Genomic DNA, 24,215 nt, shown 5'->3' on the forward strand with positions numbered 1-24,215 from the left:
AGCATTCAGGCTAGTTAAAAGAACCCATAATATGCAGCATTTGGTTCAATATAAGAAAGCACAGGCAGTGGTGAGAAGAACTATACGTCAAGCTAAAAGGGCAAGTTGGAGGAGTTTTTGCGACAAGGTAGGAAGAACAACACCTGTGGCAGAGATATGGGGAATGATTAAGAGGATGGGAGGAGATAGAAGGGAATGGGAATATCCAGTAATGATATCTGAGGAGGAAACTGCAGTCTCCAGTAGGGATAAGGCTGAGGTCATGGCCAAGTCATTTGTACTGATACACAGTTCAGAAAATTTGTCTGAAGAAGGGAGAAGAAGAAGGAAAAGAATAATGAGCCAACACCCAGGTGTGTTAAGCAGGAGGGAAGGAACGGATGATATAATTGATGATCCATTTACATTAACAGAAGTGGTGAGAGCAATAAAGAAATCGAGACCAACCTCCCCAGGGAAAGATCTGATATGCTCTGCGATGCTAAAAAGTCTAGGAGAAGGAGCGCTCTTGAAGTTGCTGCATTTTTATAACAGAGTGTGGGAGGAGGGAAGATTACCAAGTGCATGGAAAGAAGCAGTAGTAATTCCAATAAGGAAGCCTGGCAAGGATCTGTCAAAACCCACTAGCTACAGACCAATTGCATTAACATCAAGTATATGTAAGATAATGGAAAGGATGATAACAGAAAGGTTATCATATGAGCTTGAGAAAAGGGGAATGCTGGCAAGTTATCAGAGTGGGTTTAGAAAGGGAAGGAATTCCATGGACTCAGTGATTATGTTAGAGACTGAAATAAGGAAGGCCCAGGCAAATAGAGAGTCAGTAGTAGCAGTGTTCTTTGACATTGAAAAAGCCTATGATATGATGTGGAAGGAAGGATTATTAATTAAACTGCACAAGATGGGGGTTGGTGGGAGAGTTTTTAATTGGATTAAAGATTTTTTGTTTGGTAGAAAAATTCAAGTTCGGATTGGATCAGAATTATCAAAACAGTACATAGTGGAAAATGGCACACCTCAAGGTAGTGTGATTAGCCCGTTACTTTTCATCATTATGATCAATGATGTCTTCACAAAGGTACCAGTGGATATAGGTAGGTCACTGTTTGCGGATGATGGGGCCTTGTGAAAAAGAGGCAGGAACATGGACCATATAATCAGGAAACTACAAGAAGCAATTGATGAAGTGGTGGAGTGGGGTTATGGTTGGGGATGTAGATTTTCAGTAGACAAAACTCAAACTGTATTTTTTACCAGGAAAAGGGTTGAGGTAGGGAAGAAGTTAAGGATGTATGGGGTTGAATTAGAAAGGGTTGCATCATTTAAATTTCTGGGAGTTATATTTGATTCACGATTAACATGGGCAGACCATATCAGGAAAGTTGAGGAGAAATGTAAAAAAGTAATAAATGTGATGAGATGTTTGACTGGTAGGGAATGGGGAGCAAGTTGTTCAGCTTTGAAGAGAATGTATGTGGCTTTAGTAAGATCTGTATTGGATTATGGAAATATAGTATATGGATCAGCAGCTAGGTCTCTTATAAAGAAACTGGATGTGATTCAAGCTCAGGCCTTGAGAGTGTGCAGTGGGGCTTTTAAAACGTCACCAGTGTCAGCCCTACAGGTAGAAATGGGAATAATGCCTTTGGAACTAAGAAGGATGCAACTGATGGCAAACTACTGGGCTAACTTGCAGGGGCACAATGATTCTCACCCTACTAAAGGAGTGTTGCAGGAGTGCTGGGAAAATGGGAGGTTTCAGAGGGATACCCTTAGTCGGGTAGGGAATGATATCGTGAAAGAATGTGGAGTATTTGATCTGAGGATAAGTCCTTCAGTAGTTTATCCGGTTGTAGCTCCATGGAAGCTTGTATGGCCTGACATAGACTGGCATTTGTTAGAGGTAAAAAGGAAAGAAAGATATAAAACAGATTTGGTAAATGCATTTAACTGTCATGTGATGGAAAAGTATAGTGATTATACTCACATTTATACGGATGGTGTGAAGGAACCTGAAACAGGAGTGACAGGGTTTGGGGTGGTAATACCAGCAAAAGAAATTGGAATCAGCAGAAGAACATCTAATAAGTTAGGGGTGTTTACAGTGGAGATGCTGGCAGTGTTGGTTGCATTGCAATGGGTGCAGAAAGCCAGACAAGCCAAAGCATTGATATGTTCAGATTCATCCTCAGTTCTAGCAAGTTTAAGGTCTTTTCACACAAACAGTCGGCAAGATGTACTTTATGAAGTCCTTCAGTTAGTTACAAGAATTGCAAATCAGGGAGGTCAGGTAAAATTTCTATGGGTTCCAGCACGTGTAGGGGTGAAGGAGAATGAGAGGGTGGATGAGTTGGCAAAGAGGGCGTTAAAGAAAGAAAATGTGGAAATGCACATTAGTATCAGTAAAGCAGAGGTTAAGTGTGTAATCTGGGAAAAAGTCAACCGAATGTGGCAAGAAAGATGGGACAGGGAGGGGAAAGGGAGACATTTATATCAAATACAAAAGAGTGTTGCAGTTACTAGGGTAGGTAATGGAAACAGAAGAGAGGAAATTGTGTGGACTAGGTTAAGGCTGGGGCATTGTGCATTAAACAAAACATTGAAAATGATAGGGAAACACCAGACAGGATTGTGTGAGGAATGTTAGGAAGAGGAGTCAGTAGAACATGTAGTTTTGTGTTGCAGGAAGTATGGGATACAGAGAGAGATGATGAGAAATAAATTAAGGGAGTTGGGGATGCAGGAATTCACATTAAGAGGGTTGCTGGGCATGGGTAAGAGAGCACAAGTCCGGGTATTTTTAGCGTTTTTAAGGGGTACAGGGGTTTTTTATAGAATATGACGAATAAACAGGAATAGGATACTAGGATGGTCAAAGATGGGAGGGTGAAGTGTAGGTTTGTGTGTGTGTGTGTGCGTGCGCGCGCACGCACGCACGCGATTGGGTGAAGGGATTTAGAATGTATGTCTAGTGCACCTTCTGGAGCAGAGGGTGGCGGTAATGCACCATTAAGCTGGATGCCAACCGCCATAAAACAAGATACAGAGAGAGAGAGAGAATAAACAAGCCATTTTCAGATTAAGTGAGACCTAAGGAGTTAATATGATCTCAGTTCAGTATTACAACTTCAAAGCTTCCTTTCTTGTACTTCGGTTTATACTTGTTTTGTTAGTTATAGTTAGGTTGTATTTGTATGAAAATTGAAGGTTTTTCAGTCATCCTTTGGCACACAAATCTCAGTGGATTGTGTAAACCATTGTAAAGTCCTGGTTATCTGTCACTAATGGTAAATTAATGGTAATGGTAACACACAGTGGCATGCAAAGATTTGGGCACCCCAAGAGATTTGAGCTCTCAGATAACTTTTACCAAGGTCTCAGATCTTAAATAGCTTGTTAGGGCTATGGCTTGTTCACAATCATCGTTAGGAAAAGCCAGGTGATGCAATTTTCAAAGCTTTATAAATACCCTGACTCCTCAAACCTTGTCCCAACAATCAGCAGCCATGGGCTCCTCGAAGCAGCTGCCTAGCACTCTGAAAATTAAAATAAATGATGCCCACAAAGCAGGAGAAGGCTATAAGAAGATAGTAAAGTGTTTTCAGGTAGCCATTTCCTCGGTTCATAATGTAATTAAGAAATGGCAGTTAACAGGAACGGTGGAGGTCAAGTTGAGGTTTGGAAGACCAAGAAAACTTTCCAAGAGAACTGCTCATAGGATTGCTAGAAAGGCAAATCAAAACCCCCGTTTGACTGCAGAAGACCTTCAGGAAGATTTAGCAGACTCTGAAGTGTGGTGCACTGTTCTACGGTGCAGCGACACCTGCACAAATATGACCTTCATGGAAGAGTCATCAGAAGAAAACCTTTCCTGCGTCCTCACCACAAAATTGTGTCAGAAGTTTGCAAAGGAACATCTAAACAAGCCTGATGCATTTTGGAAACAAGTCCTGTGGACTGATGAAGTTAAAATAGAACCTTTTGGCCGCAATGAGCAAAGGTATGTTTGGAGAAAAAAGGGTGCAGAATTTCATGGAAAGAACACTCTCCAACTGTTAAGCACGGGGGTGGATCGATCATGCTTTAGGCTTGTGTTGCAGCCAGTGGCACGGGGAACATTTCACTGGTAGAGGGAAGAATGAATTCAATTAAATACCAGCAAATTCTGGAAGCAGGCATCACACTGTAAAAAAAAAGCTGAAGATGAAAAGAGGATGGCTTCTGCAACAGGATAATGATCCTAAACACACCTCAAAATCCACAATGGACTACCTCAAGAGGCACAAGCTGAAGGTTTTGCCATGGCCCTTATAGTCCCCCGACCTAAACATCATCGAAAATCTGTGGATAGACCTCAAAAGAGCAGTGCATGCAAGACAGCCCAAGAATCTCACAGAACTAGAAGTCTTTCGCAAGGAAGAATGGGTGAAAGTCCCCCAAACTAGAATTGAAAGACTCCATTTACAAGCTGTGATAGTTGCCAAAGGGGGTGTTACTAAGTACTGACCATGCAGGGTGCCCAAACTTTTGCTTCAGGCCCTTTTCCTTTTTTGTTATTTTGAAAGGTGGAAATAAAAAAGTAATCTTGCTTAAAATATTAAAGAGATGTGTCATCCTTAACCTTATGCCTTTTGGAAATCAGGTCATCTTTTACTCGCTTAGCTATTCACAGTAAGAGAAATTTTGACCAGGAGTGCCCACACTTTTGCATGCCACTGTGTGTGTGTGTTTATATATAAAAAGGACTTAAAAGGTCTAATCTCTACTGCCTTAGACTTAACACCTTTGTTTAATAAGACAATTTCAATACCACCTGCTACTCCATTCCATTCCTTTCAACTCCATTAATCAATGTGAGCACCCTTCAGTACACTCTATTACATGTGTAACCTTCTTGTATCAGAGGACCAGATTCTTGCCTAATTTCACTAGGGCTGTTTTGTCAGTGAGATACCTTTATTCTTGCATTCAAATTTTTTTGCAGTAAGGCCGACATACTCTGTAATTGTTTGCTATATCTGCATGTTAACTTTTAGATGATTCATCTACAAGGGCACCCATTTCATTCTGAATTCAAACACCTTTCAATCTTTCAGTATTTCATTGTGCAAAAACTTTTATTCTTTATCAATGATATGAAATTACAAGAATATATAAATGATTGGAAATTTGGAATTAACGTATTAGCTGGATCTTCAGCTTCCTCACAGACAGGACCCAGGCTGTAAAAATAGGGGACAAGCTCTCCTCTACAATCACTCTGAGCACCGGTGCCCCACAAGGCTGTGTACTCAGCCCCCTGCTGTACTCACTGTACACCCACGATTGTGGCACCAAGTTTCCATCGAACTCAATATATAAGTTTGCTGATGACACCACAATGGTAGGCGGTATCTCGGGTAATGATGAGTTTGAGTACAGAGAGGAAATTAAGAACCTGGTGGCATGGTGCGAAGACAATAACCTATCCCTCAACGTCAGCAAGACGAAGGAATTGGTTGTTGACTTCAGAAGGAGTAGCGGACCGCACAACCCCATTTACATTCGGTGGTGTGCAAGTGGAACAGGTCAAAAGCTTTTAATTTCCTCAGGGTCAATATCATAAATGACCTGACTTGGTCCAACCAAGCAGAGTCCACTGCCAAGAAGGCCCACCAGTGCCTTTACTTCCTGAGAAAGCTAAAGAAATTTGGCCTGTCCCCTAAAACCCTCACTAATTTTTATAGATGCGCCATAGAAAGCATTCTTCTAGGGTGCATCACAACCTGGTAAACCTGGTATGGAAGTTGTCCTGTCCAAGACCGGAAGAAGCTGCAGAAGATCGTGAACACAGCCCAGCACATTACATAAACCAGTCTTCCGTCCTTGGACTCACTTTGCACCACACGCTGTTGGAGCAGTGCTGCGAGGATAATCGAGGACACAATCCACCCAACCAAAGCACTTTTGTCCATCTTCCCTCCAGGAGAAGGCTCAGGAGCTTGAAGACGCGTTCGGCCAGATTTGGGAGCAGTTTCTTTGTAACTGTGATAAGACTGCTGAACGGATCCTGACCTGGATCTGGGCCGTACCCTCCATATATCCGGACCTGCCTCTCGGTTTTTTTGTACTACCTTACTTTCCCTTTTCTATTTTCTATTTATGATTTATAATTTAAATTTTTAATATTTACTATCGATTTGTACTCCAGGGAGCATGAAGCGCAGAACCAAATATCGCTGTGATGATTGTACACTCTAGTATCAATTGTTTGGCGACAATAAAGTATAACATAGTGAGTCAGAGAAGACACAATTTTATGTCAGGGTTTTAGGAATAACACATGGCTAAACAGAAAACAAACGTGATCATTATGGTAAATGCACTTCTAGTGTAACAGTGCTTAATTGGAAGTTTGTTAACCACTGTGATATGTTTTAGTTGTTTGATCACAGGCAGAAATAACCAGCATTAGGAACACACATACAAGGTCTAACTGTACTGAGAAGAGGGCCTTGTCGTCAATAAATAGATTTTGGTGCACGACCTGTTTGAAGAACACTGGGACAGAGTGAAGAGAACTGTCCAGGATTCAGATAGCATAATAGGAGATCAGCATGAATGTATTTCAGATATTTGGAGCAAAGAGCTACGGATGATAGAAGTTCCAGGCAATAAATGCTAAGTGCACTCAGCAAGTCAAGAAGGGTTTGTGAAAAGAGAAATAATTCATTCATTGACATCATCTTCTGATTAAATTCTTCTGGAATTGAGTTTATATTTTAGATACTTGTCAGCTTTTAGACAAATCATAAAACCTGTGTTCCAGAGTGAACTTTGTGACACTACGGCATTGAGGGAGAAGGGTCTGTCAAAATTTGCGTGACTGAATACCATTAAACTTGTAGAGTATGGTGCTGATTAAAATAGAATTAGGACTATCTCAAACATAACACCCTCTACACAGGTGGTCCCCAACCACTGGGCCGCAAAGCATGTGCTACCGGGCCACGAGGAAACGATCTGATTTGGTGATATGAAACAATATGAGTCAGCTGCACCTTTCCTCATTCCCTGGCACGCACTGTTGAACTTGAAATAACCTACCAAATCATACCAAATAACACATAAAACCTAAAATAACACTATCATATAGTAAAAGCAGGAATGATATAAATACACAGCCTATATAAAGTAGAAATAATGTATATACAATGTAGTTTCACTTAACAGAATCAGGAAGATTATGCCAAAACTGATTTGTAGGAAAAAAAATTGGCACGTACACGCATGCGCACACAGGTGCCCGCGCAAGGCTTCATGGTCATGGTAGTCTTTCTTGGGGTAAATACAAGTGCCCGTATTTCACTGCTACTTTTGTCCCTTATTTGGGAGTGAGAAAGTTGGCAACCCTACTTGAACACCCCCTCCCCGTCGGCCGGTACATAAGAATATTGTCAATATTAAACCGGTCCATGGTGCAAAAAAAGTTGGGGGCCCCTGCTCTACACAGAAGCCAGAGATTTTTACACCATCATTTACTTTCTCTCTACCATCTATTTTTCTTCGTTTGCAGTCTCTGCTTACTGGCTTTTCACCAGACTTTGTTTTGTCATCTGGCATGGTCAATTTATCCTTTGATTTTTGAATTGTTTTTCCAAATTTTACCGTCCTTAATTTCAGTTTATTGTCTGCAGACTTAAAGGTGTGTGTTTGAATCTTTGAATCTTAATTGTGAGTATAAATTAGAAACACATCTGGAACTAGTATTGAGCCTTCAGTTTATTTTACCATCTCTTCTTTCACACGAGTTTGTTATTTCTTGCCTAGCCAATTTCTTATCCATTTCCAGAGCTTTGCACTAAATCTGCAAGCTTTGGTTTTATATAAGAGCTTTTTGTATGGACTTAATCTTTTAGAATTGAAGTACCTTTTGTGGGTCCTCATTAAGTGCTTTCATTGTCACTTCCTCTAACAAGAGATCGTTGATCAGGCAGGATCTGTCCAATCTGAAAGCATGGCATTTCAACAATGCCAATGTACTCGGAGTCTTTAAAATTGTGGTCTTCTTCTAAATGCAACATAGTTTTACTGATCAGTAAGGAGCACAAAAATGAGGCAGCCGCAGTTGGGCAAAAAGTACTGGCGGAATTGCCTCTATAAAATAGTAGTCAAAATTAATAGGAGAAAAAAACTATATGACTATATTTCAGAATCAGAATTAATGTCGCTGGCATATGTCATGAAATTTGTCTTGCAGCAGCTATTCATAGCAATACATTAAAAAATTATGAATTCCAATAAGTATATATAAAAACATTAAATTAGTGCAAAATAAAAGGGAAAAATGCTGAGGTAGTGTTCATGGAATCATTGTCCATTCAGAAATTTGATGGTGGAGGTAAGAAGCTGTTCCTGAAACATTGAGTGTATGTCTTCGGGCTTCTTTACCACCTCCTCGTTGGTACTGATGAAAAGAGGGCACGTCTTGGGTGATGGGAGTCCTTAATGATGGATGTCGCCTTTTTGACGCATTGCTTTTTGAAGGTATCTTCGATGCTGGGGAGACTAGTGTCCATGATGCAGCTGGCTAACTTTACAACATCCTGCAGCTTTTTCTGATTCTGTGCGATGGTCCCTCTATACCAACCAGTTAGAATGCTCTCCATGATACATCTGTGGAAATTTGTGAGTGTCTTTGGCAACATACGAAGTTTCCTCAAACTCCTAATAAAATATAGCTGCTGAAATACACTATTCCACTATTGCTCCAATCTACCCTTCTTTATGAAATTTTACAGGATTCTTAATCAAGACTAGCAGTAGGTTTCAGTAGAAATAAGGAATTAACTAGAGCTCACAGGTCTAGAAGAGATCTCTGTTTTCATGTTAAGCCATTGAACTATTTTGTGCAGAATTTGCAAGATTTAGCAAACTGGGAGGATAATCCACCTTTGGAATTTACTGTTCCATTTAAGATGGCTTGCTACTTGCTATAGCCTCCCCTCAATGGACACAGTCTGTACTTCTTGCTGCCTCAGTAAAGCTGCCAGCATAATCAAAGCTCCACCCACTCTGGATGTTCTCTCTTCTCCCCTTCCCCATTGGGCAGAAGGTTTTTTTAAAAAGCCTGAAAGCATTGTTTTTCCAGGTTCAAGAACAGTTTTTTCCCCGTTTTTATAAGACTTGAATGGTTTCCAAATACAGTAAGATGGATTCTTTACCTCACAATCTACCTCATTATGATTTTGCACCTTATTGTCTTCCAGCATGCATGTTCTCTGTAACTATATTCTATGCTTACTGTTTTACTGTGTACTTAATGAACTGTGTAATAAATTGATCTGTATGAACAGTATGCAAGAAAAGGCCTTGGTGCATGGGACAATGATAACCAATTCCATTACTTTATCTTTTTCTTGAATGTGAATAAACATCCCTATACACCTGCCATTTGTATCTTAACAAGTATCTACTTCTCTCTGCCAAAATACCCCGAAAATTTGATCAGGGCAGAAATAGATGACGGTTCTGTTCTACCATTACACCACTACAAAGAGTAGAATCCTGTCCCATAAATATTAAATGTTGATTTCTAGATTGATTGTTCTAAATGACTTGGTGTATGAAAAGTGCTTTAGAATGTATAATAATATTGATAGAAATTAGTTTCTTGGCTATAAGGGACCTGAAGAGATAACTTATTCATATGTCAGAAATTCTAGTTTGGTTTTGAATGACTTGGCTTTTGTAGCATCACAACCAACACACTATTAAAAAATGAAATTAATCCATTCTACATTGCTGATGCTTGTTGGAAGGATTGTCACGAGGGACTCTTGATTTCTGGTAGAATGTAAATAAGCAGGCCATAAATTCATTCACAGAACTTTTTTTAAAAAGCCTATGTCATGGCAAATAGGCTAAAACAGTAGAGTGATTTTATGTATATTTCTTCATGCTTTTGAAAATTCCATCTCTAATATTTTTGTGTGATTTTCATTGTCAACAGTATTTTCTAGTATAAAACATTTTTAAATTACATCACCAATGAAGCAACAAGCAATATTTTCATGCTGTCAGGTCAGAAAAATATCCTGATGAATGGTCTCAACCCAAAAAGTGGCTCTTTATTCCCCTCTATAGATCAGGGATTCCTACCTTGAGGTCCATGGACCCCTGCTTAATATTAGTTAATGGCATAAAAAAATGTGAGCCCCTGCTGTAGATGCTGCCTGACCTGCTGAGTTCCTCTCACGTTTTGTGTGTGCTACTCTGGGGGAAGAGGGAAGAGTGTGTCCATCCGGTGGTGGAATCTTGTTGGAGCTGGCAGAAATACCCATGAATATGAAAGTTGATGGGGTGAAAACAGAGAACCAGGAACCGTTTAACCACAATGTCACTTTAAAGGTTATCTTTTCAGTGCATATTTACGAACACTACTGATTTGCGGCTAGCTTGCAGATAAGTTCCAAGACTGAACATTTTTTGCAGCAGCAGAATTCCATTATGGCATTAATTGTAACAATAGATATCTAAGCAGAACAACTTCCAAAATGAGACAAGTGTGTTGTTATCAACTGACTTTTGTTAATGTCAACAAAATTTACTAAGGTAGCCAGGAGACAGACGGAAATGAATTAAATTTGAAACTGGGGCACCAAACTGTCAATTTTATTTCTATTTCAGTCTGTACTTGGAGCAAATTAATGCCTTCTGTTCATTGACAATTGTTTATTGCAACAGTGTAATATCAATTAATGATTACCATAATAATTATTAGTGTTGTAAAACATAACTGATGCAAGTTTTTATCACTTTTAATACCATTTGAAATTTCATTTTTATTTAGTGCCTCTTTTTCTCTCCATTGAACTAAAGGTCGAAAATTAAAGAATACAAGACCATTCCAAACTGCAGAGGAAATGGATTCTCCAGTTACACAAAAGCAACAGGACACCAATCTCATGATCGTACCAAGGATCAATATACCAAGAATGCAGAAGTTTCAGTGTCAACCCATTTTCCTAGCTGTACTGCAGTCCATTGAGCCTGATGTGGTATATGCAGGGCATGACAATACGCAGCCTGATACATCAACCGGTTTGTTGACAAGCCTCAATGAACTTGGGGAGAGACAACTTGTACATGTTGTTAAATGGGCGAAGGTCTTACCAGGTAAGCATGTGTTTTTTAAGCTTTGTGTTTTCATGCGAAACTTGTAATATAAAGGGGAAAAAACATGTTGTTTAGTAACATGAAATATTGCTTAACCCGCTCAATGTTACAGGAGCATAAGAATCTCATTCCAGAGTTAGTGAGGAATACGACAGTTATATTTTCAGAACTACCCCGGCGGCCAGTTGAAGTATACTGAGTAAAAATTGTCCATTCACCTGCATTTAAGTGGTATTTATTAGGTTGTTCAACCTGCAACAGATTAATTGTGATGATGCTTGAATGATTTGTGTTCCATTTGTTTTGCACACAAGTCATATATGTTGTACTGAAAAGTTAGCTGTTCAACAATTTTTGTTTCTCCATTTTCTAACTTTTACTGTTTACTTAGATATGCTACTAGCTTGCAGATTCCATTTGACGTATAACTTGTCTCACCATACATAATTTATTTCATGTGTACATTGAAACATACAGTGAAATTTGTCATTTGTGTCAACAACCAGCATAGTCTGAGGATGGGCTTGGGTCAGCCTGCAAGTGTGTCAATGTTTCTGTCTCTATGTCCCAACATTGCATAATACTCCCTTACAAAATTAATTAACTCTTCCATTCTTTATTCTGGTTCTTTAGATCATTGCGGGCTGTAGATAACCGACATTTGCCCTATTGACTGAAAGAGCTTAAATTTATATAATGCTTTATCCTTTCACAACAGAGGAAAAAATACTTTTTTATCACTTATTTTTTATTGCAACACCAACAAATTACATTCGATATAACCAGCTGCCGATTACATTTTGACTGTTTAACCCAGCTACCTCCCAACCTTCATCACCATCCCCCCCACCCCTCTCCCCCCCATCCCTCTCCCCTCCACCAACCAAGTGCATACACAGACAGAATATTCCTATTTAACAGAAGATCTTTTAAGTTAGATATCGGATTTGTCCACATTAAGATTGTGTTTGGTCGTGCATCATTTACTCTTGCTGATGATAGTTCCAGGTAAGAAATGTCCAAAAAGCTCCCAAGCCAGTGAGTACTTGAAATATCATGGGTAGGTTTCCAACGCTGAACTACAATCATCTTAGCTTCAGTCAGGTCTGCCAGCCAGACTTTGCGTATTTTTTCCATAAGGGAGAGGTGGGAGTCATCATTTAGAAGATGTACAGCGGGGTCCATTGGTAATTGTACCCTGTTAGTTCTGTAAGAGTACTGATAACCTTCCCCCACAAACCAAAAACCCCTGGACATTCTCGTACAACATGTATAAAGGAGCCAACGGTTCCGTGGGGGCAAAATGAGCAATATGGGTCAGGAACCAGTCCCATTTGATGTCTAATTCTCTGTGTTAAATATGCTCTATGACAAAATTTCAAGTGTATATACCAATGATTTGGGTTTTTCGAAGCACTGGCAGCATTATCCCAAATCTCATCCCAGTCAAATCTTGTCCCAATTCGGATAAGTCCCTATCCCAGGCTTTCATTCCTGATGTGGGCATATATTTCTGGGAGTTTAATTTATCATAGATATATGATTCTATCTGTCCTGGAGCACTCTGTATCCAACTTAAAATGGGATGGTCCTTTAAATCTGACCCCCATTCAGAGAGTGTTTATCAATATTATATCGAGATACCAGTTCTTGAAAGCTAGGGATAGTACTTGCCCTATTAATATCTTGAAGAGTAGTAATACCTTTATCCATAGAACCATAGAAACTACAGCACAGAAACAGGCCTTTTGGCCCTTCTTGGCTGTGCCAAACCATTTTCTGCCTAGTCCCACTGACCTGCACACGGACCATATCCCTTCATACACCCTCCATCCACGTATCTGTCCAATTTATTCTTAAATGTTAAAAAAGAATCCGCATTTACCACCTTGTCTGGCAGCTCATTCCATACTCCCACCACTCTCTGTGTGAAGAAGCCCCCCCTAATGTTCCCTTTAAACTTTTCCTCCCTCACCCTTAACCCATGCCCTCTGGTTTTTTTCTCCCCTTGCCTCAGTGGAAAAAGCCTGCTTGCATTCACTCTATCTATACCCATCATAATTTTATATACCTCTATCAAATCTCCCCTCATTCTTCTACGCTCCAGGGAATAAAATCCTAACCTATTCAACCTTTCTCTGTAACTGAGTTTCTCAAGTCCCGGCAACATCCTTGTAAGCCTTCTCTGCACTCTTTCAACCTTATTAATATCCTTCTTGTAATTTGGTGAGCAAAACTGAACACAATACTCCAGAAAACAACAGGAATTCTGCAGATGCTGGAAATTCAAGCAACACACATCAAAGTTGCTGGTGAACGCAGCAGGCCAGGCAGCATCTGTAGGAAGAGGTGCAGTCGACGTTTCAGGCCGAGACCCTTCGTCAGGACTAACTAAAGGAAGAGTGAGTAAGGGATTTGAAAGTTGGAGGGGGAGGGGGAGGCGGAGATCCAAAATGATAGGAGAAGACAGGAGGGGGAGGGATGGAGCCAAGAGCTGGACAGGTGATAGGCAAAAGGGATACGACAGGATCGTGGGACAGGAGGTCCGGGAAGAAAGACAAGGGGGGGGGTTACCCAGAGGATGGGCAAGGAGTATATTCAGAGGGACAGAGGGAGAAAAAGGAGAGTGAGAGAAAGAATGTGTGTATAAAAATAAGTAACAGATGGGGTACGAGGGGGAGGGGAGCCTCAGCGGAAGTTAGAGAAGTCGATGTTCATGCCATCAGGTTGGAGGCTACCCAGACGGAATATAAGGTGTTGTTCCTCCAACCTGAGTGTGGCTTCATCTTTACAGTAGAGGAGGCCGTGAATAGACATGTCAGAATGGGAATGGGATGTGGAATTAAAATGTGTGGCCACTGGGAGATCCTGCTTTCTCTGGCGGACAGAGCGTAGATGTTCAGCAAAGCGGTCTCCCAGTCTGCGTCGGGTCTCGCCAATATATAAAAGGCCACATCGGGAGCACTGGACGCAGTATATCACCCCGGTCGACTCACAGGTGAAGTGTTGCCTCACCTGGAATGACTGTTTGGGGCCCTGAATGGTGGTAAGGGAGGCAGTGTAAGGGCATGTGTAGCACTTGCTCCACTTACACGGATAAGTACAATACCCCAGATTTGGCCTCACCAATGCCTTATACAACTTCATCATAACATTCCAGCTCTTATACTCAATACTTTGATTAATAAAGGCCAATGTACCAAAAGCTCTCTTTACAACCCTATCTACCTGTGATGCTACTTTTAGGGATTTTTGTATCTGTATTCCCAGATCCCTCTGTTCCTCTGCAGTCCTCAGTGCCTTATCCTCCCAAGTTCTGTTTGTGAATAGTTTCCCCCCCAGATAGAAGATGATTATTGTTCCATAATGGAGATGATTTGCACCATACGTTTTTAAATTTTAGGAATTTTTCTGCTGCTCAAAGCACTTGTAGCATATGGGTTAAAATTGGACCGTAATACAAATCACATTTTTTTGGTAGACATACCTATAGGGAGAAAGTCCTTCAACCTTATTGGTGCTTCTTGTTCTATATTTTTCCATGATGAAACTTTATCCTCCTCCATCCAATAGCTAAGACTTTTTAATACAAATGCCTAGTGATAGAATTTAAAATTTGGACATGCCAATCCCCCATCCGACTTTTTGAATTGTAGAGCTGACCACTTTATATTGGGTCATTTACCGTTCCAAACATAGCATCGTAGTAAGGAGTCCAGTTTTTGCCAATATTCTGCTGGAGGCGCAAGTGGGATCATTGAGCTGATAAAATTAATGCGGGGTAAGATATTTATTTTAATGACCGATATACGGGCTGGGACTGATACTGGCAGGTGTCTCCATCTATTAATATCATCTTCTATTCTTTTCAGAATTAAAGAGTAATTTGTTTTAGCCACAGACGGTAGGGAAGTATTAACTTTAATACCCAAATAGAGGACCTCATTTGTAACCTTAATCTGGGAAAGGAGAGACACCTTACTTTTATCTGTATTAATCAGCATTAGTGCTGATTTTGACAAATTAACTTTCTATCCTGAAAGAAATCCAAATTGCTCCGGTGTTTTTAAAATATAGGGGAGAGTTTGTTGAACATTTGCCATATAAACTAGTGTGTTGTCCACGTAAAGTGATAACGAATGTGATGTTGTACCTATTGTAATAGGGGAGATCTGAGGAGAGTTTCTAATTAAATGTGCAAGCAGTTCAATAGATATAGTAAAAATTAAAGGAGACAAAGGGTCCCCTTGTCTTTTTCCCAGTCCCATGTTAAATAACTCTAAAACCTCTTCCCACACCTACCTGGGCTGAAGGATTAGCATACAGTGTTTGAATCATATTGATAAGTTTATTGCTGAACTTAAATTCTTTTAGAACTCTCCAAAGATATGGCCACTCAAGGTGATCGAATGCTTTTTCAGCATCTAGAAATAGCAGGTCACAGGCATGTGGGATTTTATGTGTTGCACTCAGTATGTGTAAGAGCCAGGGAATATTATCAGATGCGAGACGTCCCCTGATAAAGCCCGTTTGATCGGGGCTAATTATTTTCCCAACTACTGTCTCATGTCTACTGGCTAAAACTTTGGAAAATATTTTGAGGTCAGCATTTATCAAGGAGATTGGATGGTAATTGGCACACCTGAAGCGGTCCTTACCGGGCTTCGGTATAACTTGTGATCAGAGCTGTGTTTAGATCTCTACGGAAAGTGCCATTTCCAAAAGCATAATTTAATGTTTCTAACCATACTGGTTCAAGAATATCCCAAAGTGCTAGGTAAAGTTCTACAGGTATGCCAGCTATACCTGGTTTATGGCCCTTATTTGTAGCTTTGACTGCTTTAAGTAGCTCATCCAGTGTAATAGGAGAGTCTAGAGTTTTGGTGTCCTCTGATGACAAAGTAGGGAGGTCTAATCCACTAAAAACCTGTGAAGTCATTCTCAGAAGGAACTGAGCCACTTGTATACAGTTCTTCAAAGTAATTCTTGAATGTCTCATTTATTTCCTCTGTTGAAGATATTACTCCACGTTTAGCACATCTAATCGCTGGTATAGACCTTTTAGCTTCCTGTTGTTTGAGCATTAGTGCCAAAGGATGGCTCGGTCCACTGCCTTCTGCATAATACTTATGTTTGATTATCTGGATCATTATATTCTGCCCTGCTTCTTAATAAATCACTTAATTCTACTTGTTTTGTTTTGAGCTCGTTTTCTTTCGTTATGGTGTATCTTCTGTGGAGATCATTCTCCAAAACGTTACATTCTTCTTCTAGGGTTGAAATTTTTTGAAGCTGGCTTTTATGTAGATGGGAACTGAACCATAAGGCGTTATTTCGTAAGAAACCCTTGATGGAGGCCCAAATCACTGTCACATCCGAGACACTATTTTTATTTAAATTTATAAATTCCGTCAGTTTTGTTCTCAGTTTTGTTAGAAATTTGTCATTTTTTTGGAAGGGTGGAGTTAAACCTCCACTTAGTAGCCTTATTTTTAATTTTGCCATAATTAAAAGTAGATATAACTGTTGTGATCAAATAGATGTCTGGGCAAAAATTCTATTGAGTGTACCAAAGGCAGCAGACCGGAGGATATAAGAATGTAATCTATCCGAGAGAACGTTTTATGTCTTGTGGAGAAGAAGGTATAGTCTTTAGCAGATGGATTATGCACCCTCCACACATCAGTTAAATTTACCGTTAAAAAAAGGTTAAGTGCTTTGGAAGCAGATTCTTGAGAGCTTAATGTACAGGTTTCCCCTGCCCTTCCGAAGGTAGAGCGTTCCTATGAAACAGTTCGTAAGCCGAAGTGTCGTAAAGCGAAGAAGCAATCACCATTTAATTATATGGGAAAATTTTGTGAGCGTTCGCAGACCCAAAAATAACCTACCAAATCATGCCAAATAACACATAAAACCTAAAATAACAGAGCACACTGATGATGGTGTGTTAGACTGTGTCGTCGCAGGTTGGGGTGGTGCCATGGCCCCTACCCTCCAGGCCGCCGAGTGATACATTGCCGCGAGGCACGCAGGGGTCCAGCGGTAGCCGGGAGGCATCCAGCACATCTTTAAGAAAAAAGCCGAAATAAACATGCTAATTAATTAGGTGCTGCTCGGCACATAATTGTTGGCCCAGATCATTGCCGATTGCATCGCCTTTGATCTGGGCTGACATTTACGTGTGGGGTGGCACCTAATTAATTAGCATGTTTATTTCGACTTTTTTCTTAAAGATGTGCTGTGTGCCTCCCAGCTACTGCTGCACTCTCCGCGGATCGGTACAGTATCTGTCCGCGGCCTGGGTGTTAGGGTGGTGGGACACTGGGGTGTCACCTCGTCGTCTGTTTCCATTAGAGCAGGCAGTTCATCTTCTCCTATGACTGCCCACCTCGATGTCGAAGGTCACTCATCATCGTCGGCTGTGGCTGATGTGGAGGTCTTGCTTGACTGCTGAGCCTCGCGCATTTCCTTGTAAGGACTCAAACAATCTTGCAGATATCTCCTAAGCCTATGTACCCTTTCAAAATTAAAGTCATACTTTTATCATTGCAGCGAAAATCTCACGTAGTTGCTTCACTTTCGCTACTGCATTCGGTTTTGATTGTTATTCTTTCCTTTTCCAATTGCATCAGCTCTTCATCTATCAGTTCTTGGTCACAGGATGTCAAAACCTCTTCAACATCATCTTTGTCAGCTTCCACAAGCCAAACTCACTTAGTCCTTACTTCGTTCACCACGATCGAAACGCTTAATTATGTCTAGTTTTACGATAAGTGTAACACCCTTACGAGCTCTTTTAGGCTTTTCCGACACCATAGAACTCATCTTGCAAACGCCTGCTCACAGGCACGTGTTTAAGCAATGCCATTCCAAATCCGGGGGAGAGCGGCTGCTTTTTTTCGTGCGCTGTATTTTTTATCGCGCACTGATTTTTTTCGTAACAGTGAAAACACCTTCTGAAAGCGAAGACAGGGTACTGATGTAGGTCTTTCGTAACAGTGAGGTTTCATAAAGCGAACGTTCGAAAGCGGGGGACACCTGTAGTTGAGGAAGATTTATCGAGGTTAATGTTTACCAAAGCATTCATGTCCGAACCAACATTTGATGAAGAACAGTCCATAGGCACAGTAAAAAAAAATAGTCTCAAAGTCCCGAGTCGATCGACTCCCGAGTCCCCGATAGCGGTGGCAAAAGGGAGAAACTCCCTGCTGTAAACCTCCAGGCACCGTTAACTTGCCAATACCTTGGAAGCAGCCGACCCTGAGTCCATCTGTCCGAAAACTCTGAGTTTCCGAGCAGCCTCTCTGATACAGCCTCCCGAACGCCATCCTCTGCCGAGCACCTTCGACCTCTCCCCGGCCGCTGAAACATGCAAAGCCGAGGATTTCGAGGTCTTCAGCTCCAGAGATTCCGGTTACCACACAGTAGCAGCAGTAGCAAAGCAGACATTTCAGAATTTTTCTAGATGTTCAGCTGTGCACTCACATCTGTCTCCATCAAATGCTTAATTATCATAGCTCTTTCCTCGGATGAATCGCTAGCTTGGTGTCGCCTGCTGGTATCTTGTTTCTTGGTTGAATTTGGATTTTTTTTGAGGTCATGTCTTTAGTGAGATCTTTCTCCAGCTCAACCTTGTATTAAGACCATCTATGAGCCCTAAAGAACGTGAAAAAGGAGGGCTATATGTCAGCGCTCAGTGCTGTGCTGCCATCTTGCCTCGTGCCTCACCGGAAGTCCAGAAAAAGATACTTTTATAATACAATTTTATTGTTATGAAAGTCATGGAATTCTATTTGCAAATACTCAGTGGTCAGTTTGGATGAAAAAACGAAATGTCATATAAATTTACGTATAACAAAACTGGAACTGAAGATGGTTGAGGTGCGCTAGAATGTGATTTTTGAGGAGGATGCAAAGAAGCTCCAATGTGATTTGGGCAAATGTATGTATTGCAGATACAGCTAATGTGGATACATGTGAGGTGATCTGCTTTCTGTCTAAAAACAGGCAGATGATTATATAAGTGATAGTTGGTTGTGAGCAGGAGGGAAAAGGTACATGACCTGGATGTCTTTGTATACCAGTCACTGGAAACATGCAATTAAAAGGCAAATTTTGGGACGTCACGTGATGACGTGGGATTGAGACATGTAAATCCAGCTCTCCTGTAAAAAATCAGCAAAGTACCGTTTAAACAAAGCAAAGTTAATAAATACTTTCCAAAAACTACTTATAAACTTCTCAAGACTATTTTATGATATGCCTCGTAAACCGCAACAGAAGTTGTGAAGTCGCCGCGAGATGGGAAGAAAAAAGGGCCTACTGCAGCGATGGAACCTTGGACTCAGGTTGGATCTCCTTCGGAGGAGACACATTTTATCTCTGGCGAGAAGAACAGGGAGCAATGGCGGCGGTAGCGGTCCCTGGGAAGAAGATGCCGGAATTGTGCATGCGCAAAGAAGTAGGCATGCGCAAATCGATACAACTCAAACTACAAGAACCGACGGCCACTGTAAGTGAAAGTGACTCAGAGTCAGAATTGGATTCCACAGAGAACACAGATGAAGAAGAGGCGGAAGAACTGGAAGAGCCTGAAAGTAAAGGATGCGATGGAGACATAAGAGAGGCTTTATTGCAAGTAATGATTGAATTAAAAGGATTAAAAATAGAGCTTAGAGACATGAAGATGAGGTATGATAAAGCTATGAAAAGACAGGAGAAAACGGATAAGAAACTTCAAAAGTTGGAAAGAACAATGGAACATATTAACGACAGAGTGAAGAAAACAGAAAACGATATGCTTGTCTGGAAAACAGAAAGAAATTGACTGTTGGAAAAAGTGGACGTCTTGGAAAATTTTAGTAGATGAAATAATATCGAGATTGTTGGTCTTAAAGAAGGTACAGAGGGAGACAATCCAATAAAATTTTTTCAAAGATGGATCCCGGAAACTTGCAAATGAAAGAGGGAGACCGATCAATTGAAATTGAGCGGGCACATAGAGCTCTAAGACCAAAACAACAAGATGACCAATATCTACGATCAATTTTAATAAAATGTTTAAGATTTCAAGACAAAGAAAGGATTTTATAGGCAGCTGCTCAAGCTGCCAAGAATAGAAAAGGGCCATTGATGATAGAAGGGAACAAAGTTTTTTTCTACCCTGACATAAGTTATGAACTTTTGAAGAGAAGGAAGAAATTTAGTCCAGTGAAAATAGTCCTATGGGATCACGGTTATTAATTTATATTGCGTTATCCTGCAACTTTGAAGATTTTTTTGGATAACGGAAAAAAAAGATTTTTTGACGATTACCGGAAAGTGGAGGAGTTTGTAGAGGAGATTTTTTGAAGATACAAGAACAAACCTGGGGAGCGAGATGGATTAAAGATGAAGATTGGGTCAAGGAGTAGACTTGCTGGATTCTTAAAGACAGAAGAATAGATAAATATATTATTATATGATAGAGGGGAAGAAAGGTTAAAGTTTGAGGAAGATTAGTGGGAATAGTGACATTAATTTTTTTTTTATATATATACAATTTTTTTGTTACGGGGGAGCTGGAAGAAATACTGACCAATCGCTACGGTATTCATGTGTGCAAGCGTGGCAATAGCCAGGACCTGCAAAATGGAGGGGGGTAGTGTTGTGTTTTTTTTCATTCACAACATTAGTAGGGGGGTATTTTGTTATTTTTCTCTTTGTATCATATCTGTCTTTTATTTCTTCCTTTTTGCCTGGATGATTGGGAGGGAAACACGTAGCAACACGGTGAAGTTTAAAGAGATTCCCCAAGGAACTATGAGAGTTGAGATGTTAAGTAATGTTTTAGATTGGAGTAACTTTGTTAAGAATAGTGACTAATTTATTGAATTTTTTTGAGTTTTAATGTTAATGGGCTTTATGGACCGGTGAAAAGGAAAAGAATCTTAACTCATATTAAGAAAATGAAGGTAGATTTAGCCTTCTTACAGGAAACGCATTTAACAGAAACAGAACATCAGAAATTAAAGAGGGATTGGGTGGGTAGTGTTATTGCAGCTTCATTTAATTCAAAAGCGAGGGCAGTAGCAATTTTGATTAATAAAACGTTACCAATTAGAACACAAAATGTAATAACCGATTTTGTGGGGAGATATGTGATTATACACTGTCAACTTTTTTCTGAATTATGGACTCTCATGAATATTAATGCACCAAATGAAAATGATTCAGAATTCATACAAGTAGCTTTTTTGAATTTGGCTGATGCACATGAAAAAATATTAATAGGAGGAGATGTTAATTTTTGCCTAGACCCAGTCATAGATAGATCAACTGAGGCTGTCACAAAATCGAAGGTAGTAAAACTAACTTTATCATTGATGAAAGATTTAAATTTGATTGATATATGGAGAAGAATTAATCCCAAAGAAAGAGACTATTTGTTCTATTCTAATAGACACAAAACTTACTTAAGGATAGATTTTTTCCTATTATCAATGAATATTCAACACAGGATGAAAAATATGGAATATAAAGCAAGAATATTGTCAGATCATTCTCCTTTATTAATGACAATAATAATGACTGATAAGGAAGAAGTGACTCAGATGGAGATTTAATTCAACATTATTAAAACGTCAACAAGATTTTTGTGATTTTATGAAAAAGCAGATCCAATTTTTTTGGATGCAAACTCTCATTCAGTGGATGATAAATTTATACTATGGGATGCGATGAAAGCATTATGAGGGGTCAGATAATAAGTTATACGACTAAAATTAAGAAAGAATATATGGCAGAACTAGATCAATTGGAAAAAGAGATTACAAAATTAGAAAAAGTATCTCAAAGACATATGACAGAAGAAAAACGAAGGCAACTTGTCAATAAGAAGTTACAATATAATATGCTTCAGACATATAGAATGGAAAAAGCAATCATGAGAACTAAGCAAAGGTATTATGAATTGGGTGAGAGAGCACACAAAATTCTTGCTTGGCAGTTGAAAACAGAACAAGCTTCCAAAACAATAAATGCAGTTAGAACAAGTGCAAATAAAATTACTTATAAACCTTTAGAAATTAATGAAACCTTCAAAAGTTTCTATCTGAATTATATCAATCAGAATCACAAAATGATGTTAATGAGATAGAAAGGTTTTTTATCACAAATAACTCTTCCAAAATTGAATTTGGAAGAACAGAAGGGATTAGATATGCCTTTTACATTAAAAGAGGTTGAAGAAGCTTTAGGATCACTCCAAAGTAATAAATCTCCAGGAGAGGATGGTTTTCCACCTGAATTTTATAAGAAGTTTAAAGATTTATTATTTCCTCCTTTTATGGAGTTAATACGCCAAGCGGAAAAAATACATAAACTCCCAGAATCTTTTTCAACAGCGATTGTAATAGTATTGCCAAAAAAAGACAGAGATCCTTTAAGACCAACATCATATAGGCCTATTTCTTTGTTGAACACTGATTATAAAATAATAGCAAAAATTTAATTGTATAGATTATCTAAATATTTACCAAAATTAATACATATGGATCAAACAAGATTTATTAAAAATAGACAATTGGCGGATAATGTAACTCAGCTACTCAGTATAATTCATTTGGCACAAAAAAGGGAGGAGATGAGTATAGTCGTAGCCTTGGATGCAGAAAAAGCATTTGATAGATTGGAATGGGATTTTTTATTTAAAGTATTAGAAAAATATGGGTTAGAAACACCTTTTATAAACTGGATTAAAACTTTAAATACTAACCCTAATGCTAAAGTAGTGACAAATAGTCAAATTTCAACACCATTCCAGTTAAAAAGGTCAACTAGACAAGGTTGTCCATTATCACCTGCTTTATTTGTACTGGCGATAGAGCCATTAGCAGAAGTAATTAGAATTGATCCAGATATTAAGGGTTTTAGAGTTAATCAGGAGGAATATAAAATTAATCTATTTGCTGATGATGTTTTGATTTACTTAACAAACCCACAGCATTCGTTACATAAATTATCTTCTAGATTGGATGAATATGGGAAAGTATCAGGGTATAAAATAAATTGGGATGAAAGTGAAATTTTACCTCTTACTAAAGGAGACTATAGCCAACCCAATTTAGATGGCCGGTAAATGGTATAAACTATTTAGGTATAAGACTTGATAATGATGTAAAGAATTTATATAGATTTAATTATTTACCACTATTGAAAAATATTCAAGAAGATCTTGACAAATGGATGATACTACCAATAACATTAGTGGGTAGAGTCAATGTTGTAAAAATGAATGTATTTCCTAGATTACAATATTTGTTTCAAACATTACCAATACAATTGCCACAGAGATTTTTTCAAGAGTTAAATAAATGTGTGAGAAAATTTCTTTGGAAAGGTAAGGTGTCAAGAATATCATTGGAAAAATTGACATGGAAATTTGAGTTAGGAGGGTTACAACTTCCAAACTTTAAGAATTATTATAAAGCAAATCAACTTAGATTTATTGCATCTTTCTTTGATGAACAAAAACCGGCATGGATTAGAATAGAATTAGATAAGATAGGAGAAAATACACCCGAAAATTTTATATATAAATGGGAATCTAAATGAATACGGGAAAAGAGAGAATCTCCTATATTAAAACATTTGATTGATCTATGGAATAAGATAAATGTTGATAATGAAATAAAGGAATCTTTATTAGCAAGGAGACCTTTGTTCCAAAACAGACTTATTCCTTTTACAATAGATAATCAACTTTTATAAAATTTGTACCAAAAAGGGATTAGATCTAAAGGAGACTGTTATGAATGAGGTATATTGATGTCATTTGAACAACTAAAGAATAAATATAGAACATCAAATAACACTTTCTTTTGTTACCTTCAATTAAGGGCTTACTTAAAAGGCAAACTGGGTCAAACAATGTTTTTGCCAAAACCCAATGAAATTGAAATTGTAATTCAAAAAGGAAAAATTAAAAATTTTATTTCTTGTATGTATAATTTGATTCAAAAACAGACAATTAAACAAGGAATCCACAAGTCAAAACAAAAATGGGAAACGGATCTGAA

General features: G+C 39.0%; 1 protein-coding gene across 5 annotated transcripts in view; it reads left to right on the forward strand.

The window, feature by feature from the left end:
* The window catches only part of ar (androgen receptor), a 208,721-nt gene that overhangs the window by 68,585 nt on the left and 115,921 nt on the right, over window positions 1-24,215 (forward strand). For all 5 annotated transcript variants that reach the window (XM_072270943.1, XM_072270946.1, XM_072270944.1 and 2 more), the window contains exon 4: window positions 10,861-11,157. In XM_072270943.1, the coding sequence (XP_072127044.1) occupies window positions 10,861-11,157 (297 nt within the window). The remainder of the gene's footprint in view (window positions 1-10,860; window positions 11,158-24,215) is intronic.

Source organism: Mobula birostris, chromosome 10, assembly GCF_030028105.1.
Source record: "Mobula birostris isolate sMobBir1 chromosome 10, sMobBir1.hap1, whole genome shotgun sequence".
Classification (NCBI taxonomy): domain Eukaryota; kingdom Metazoa; phylum Chordata; class Chondrichthyes; order Myliobatiformes; family Myliobatidae; genus Mobula; species Mobula birostris.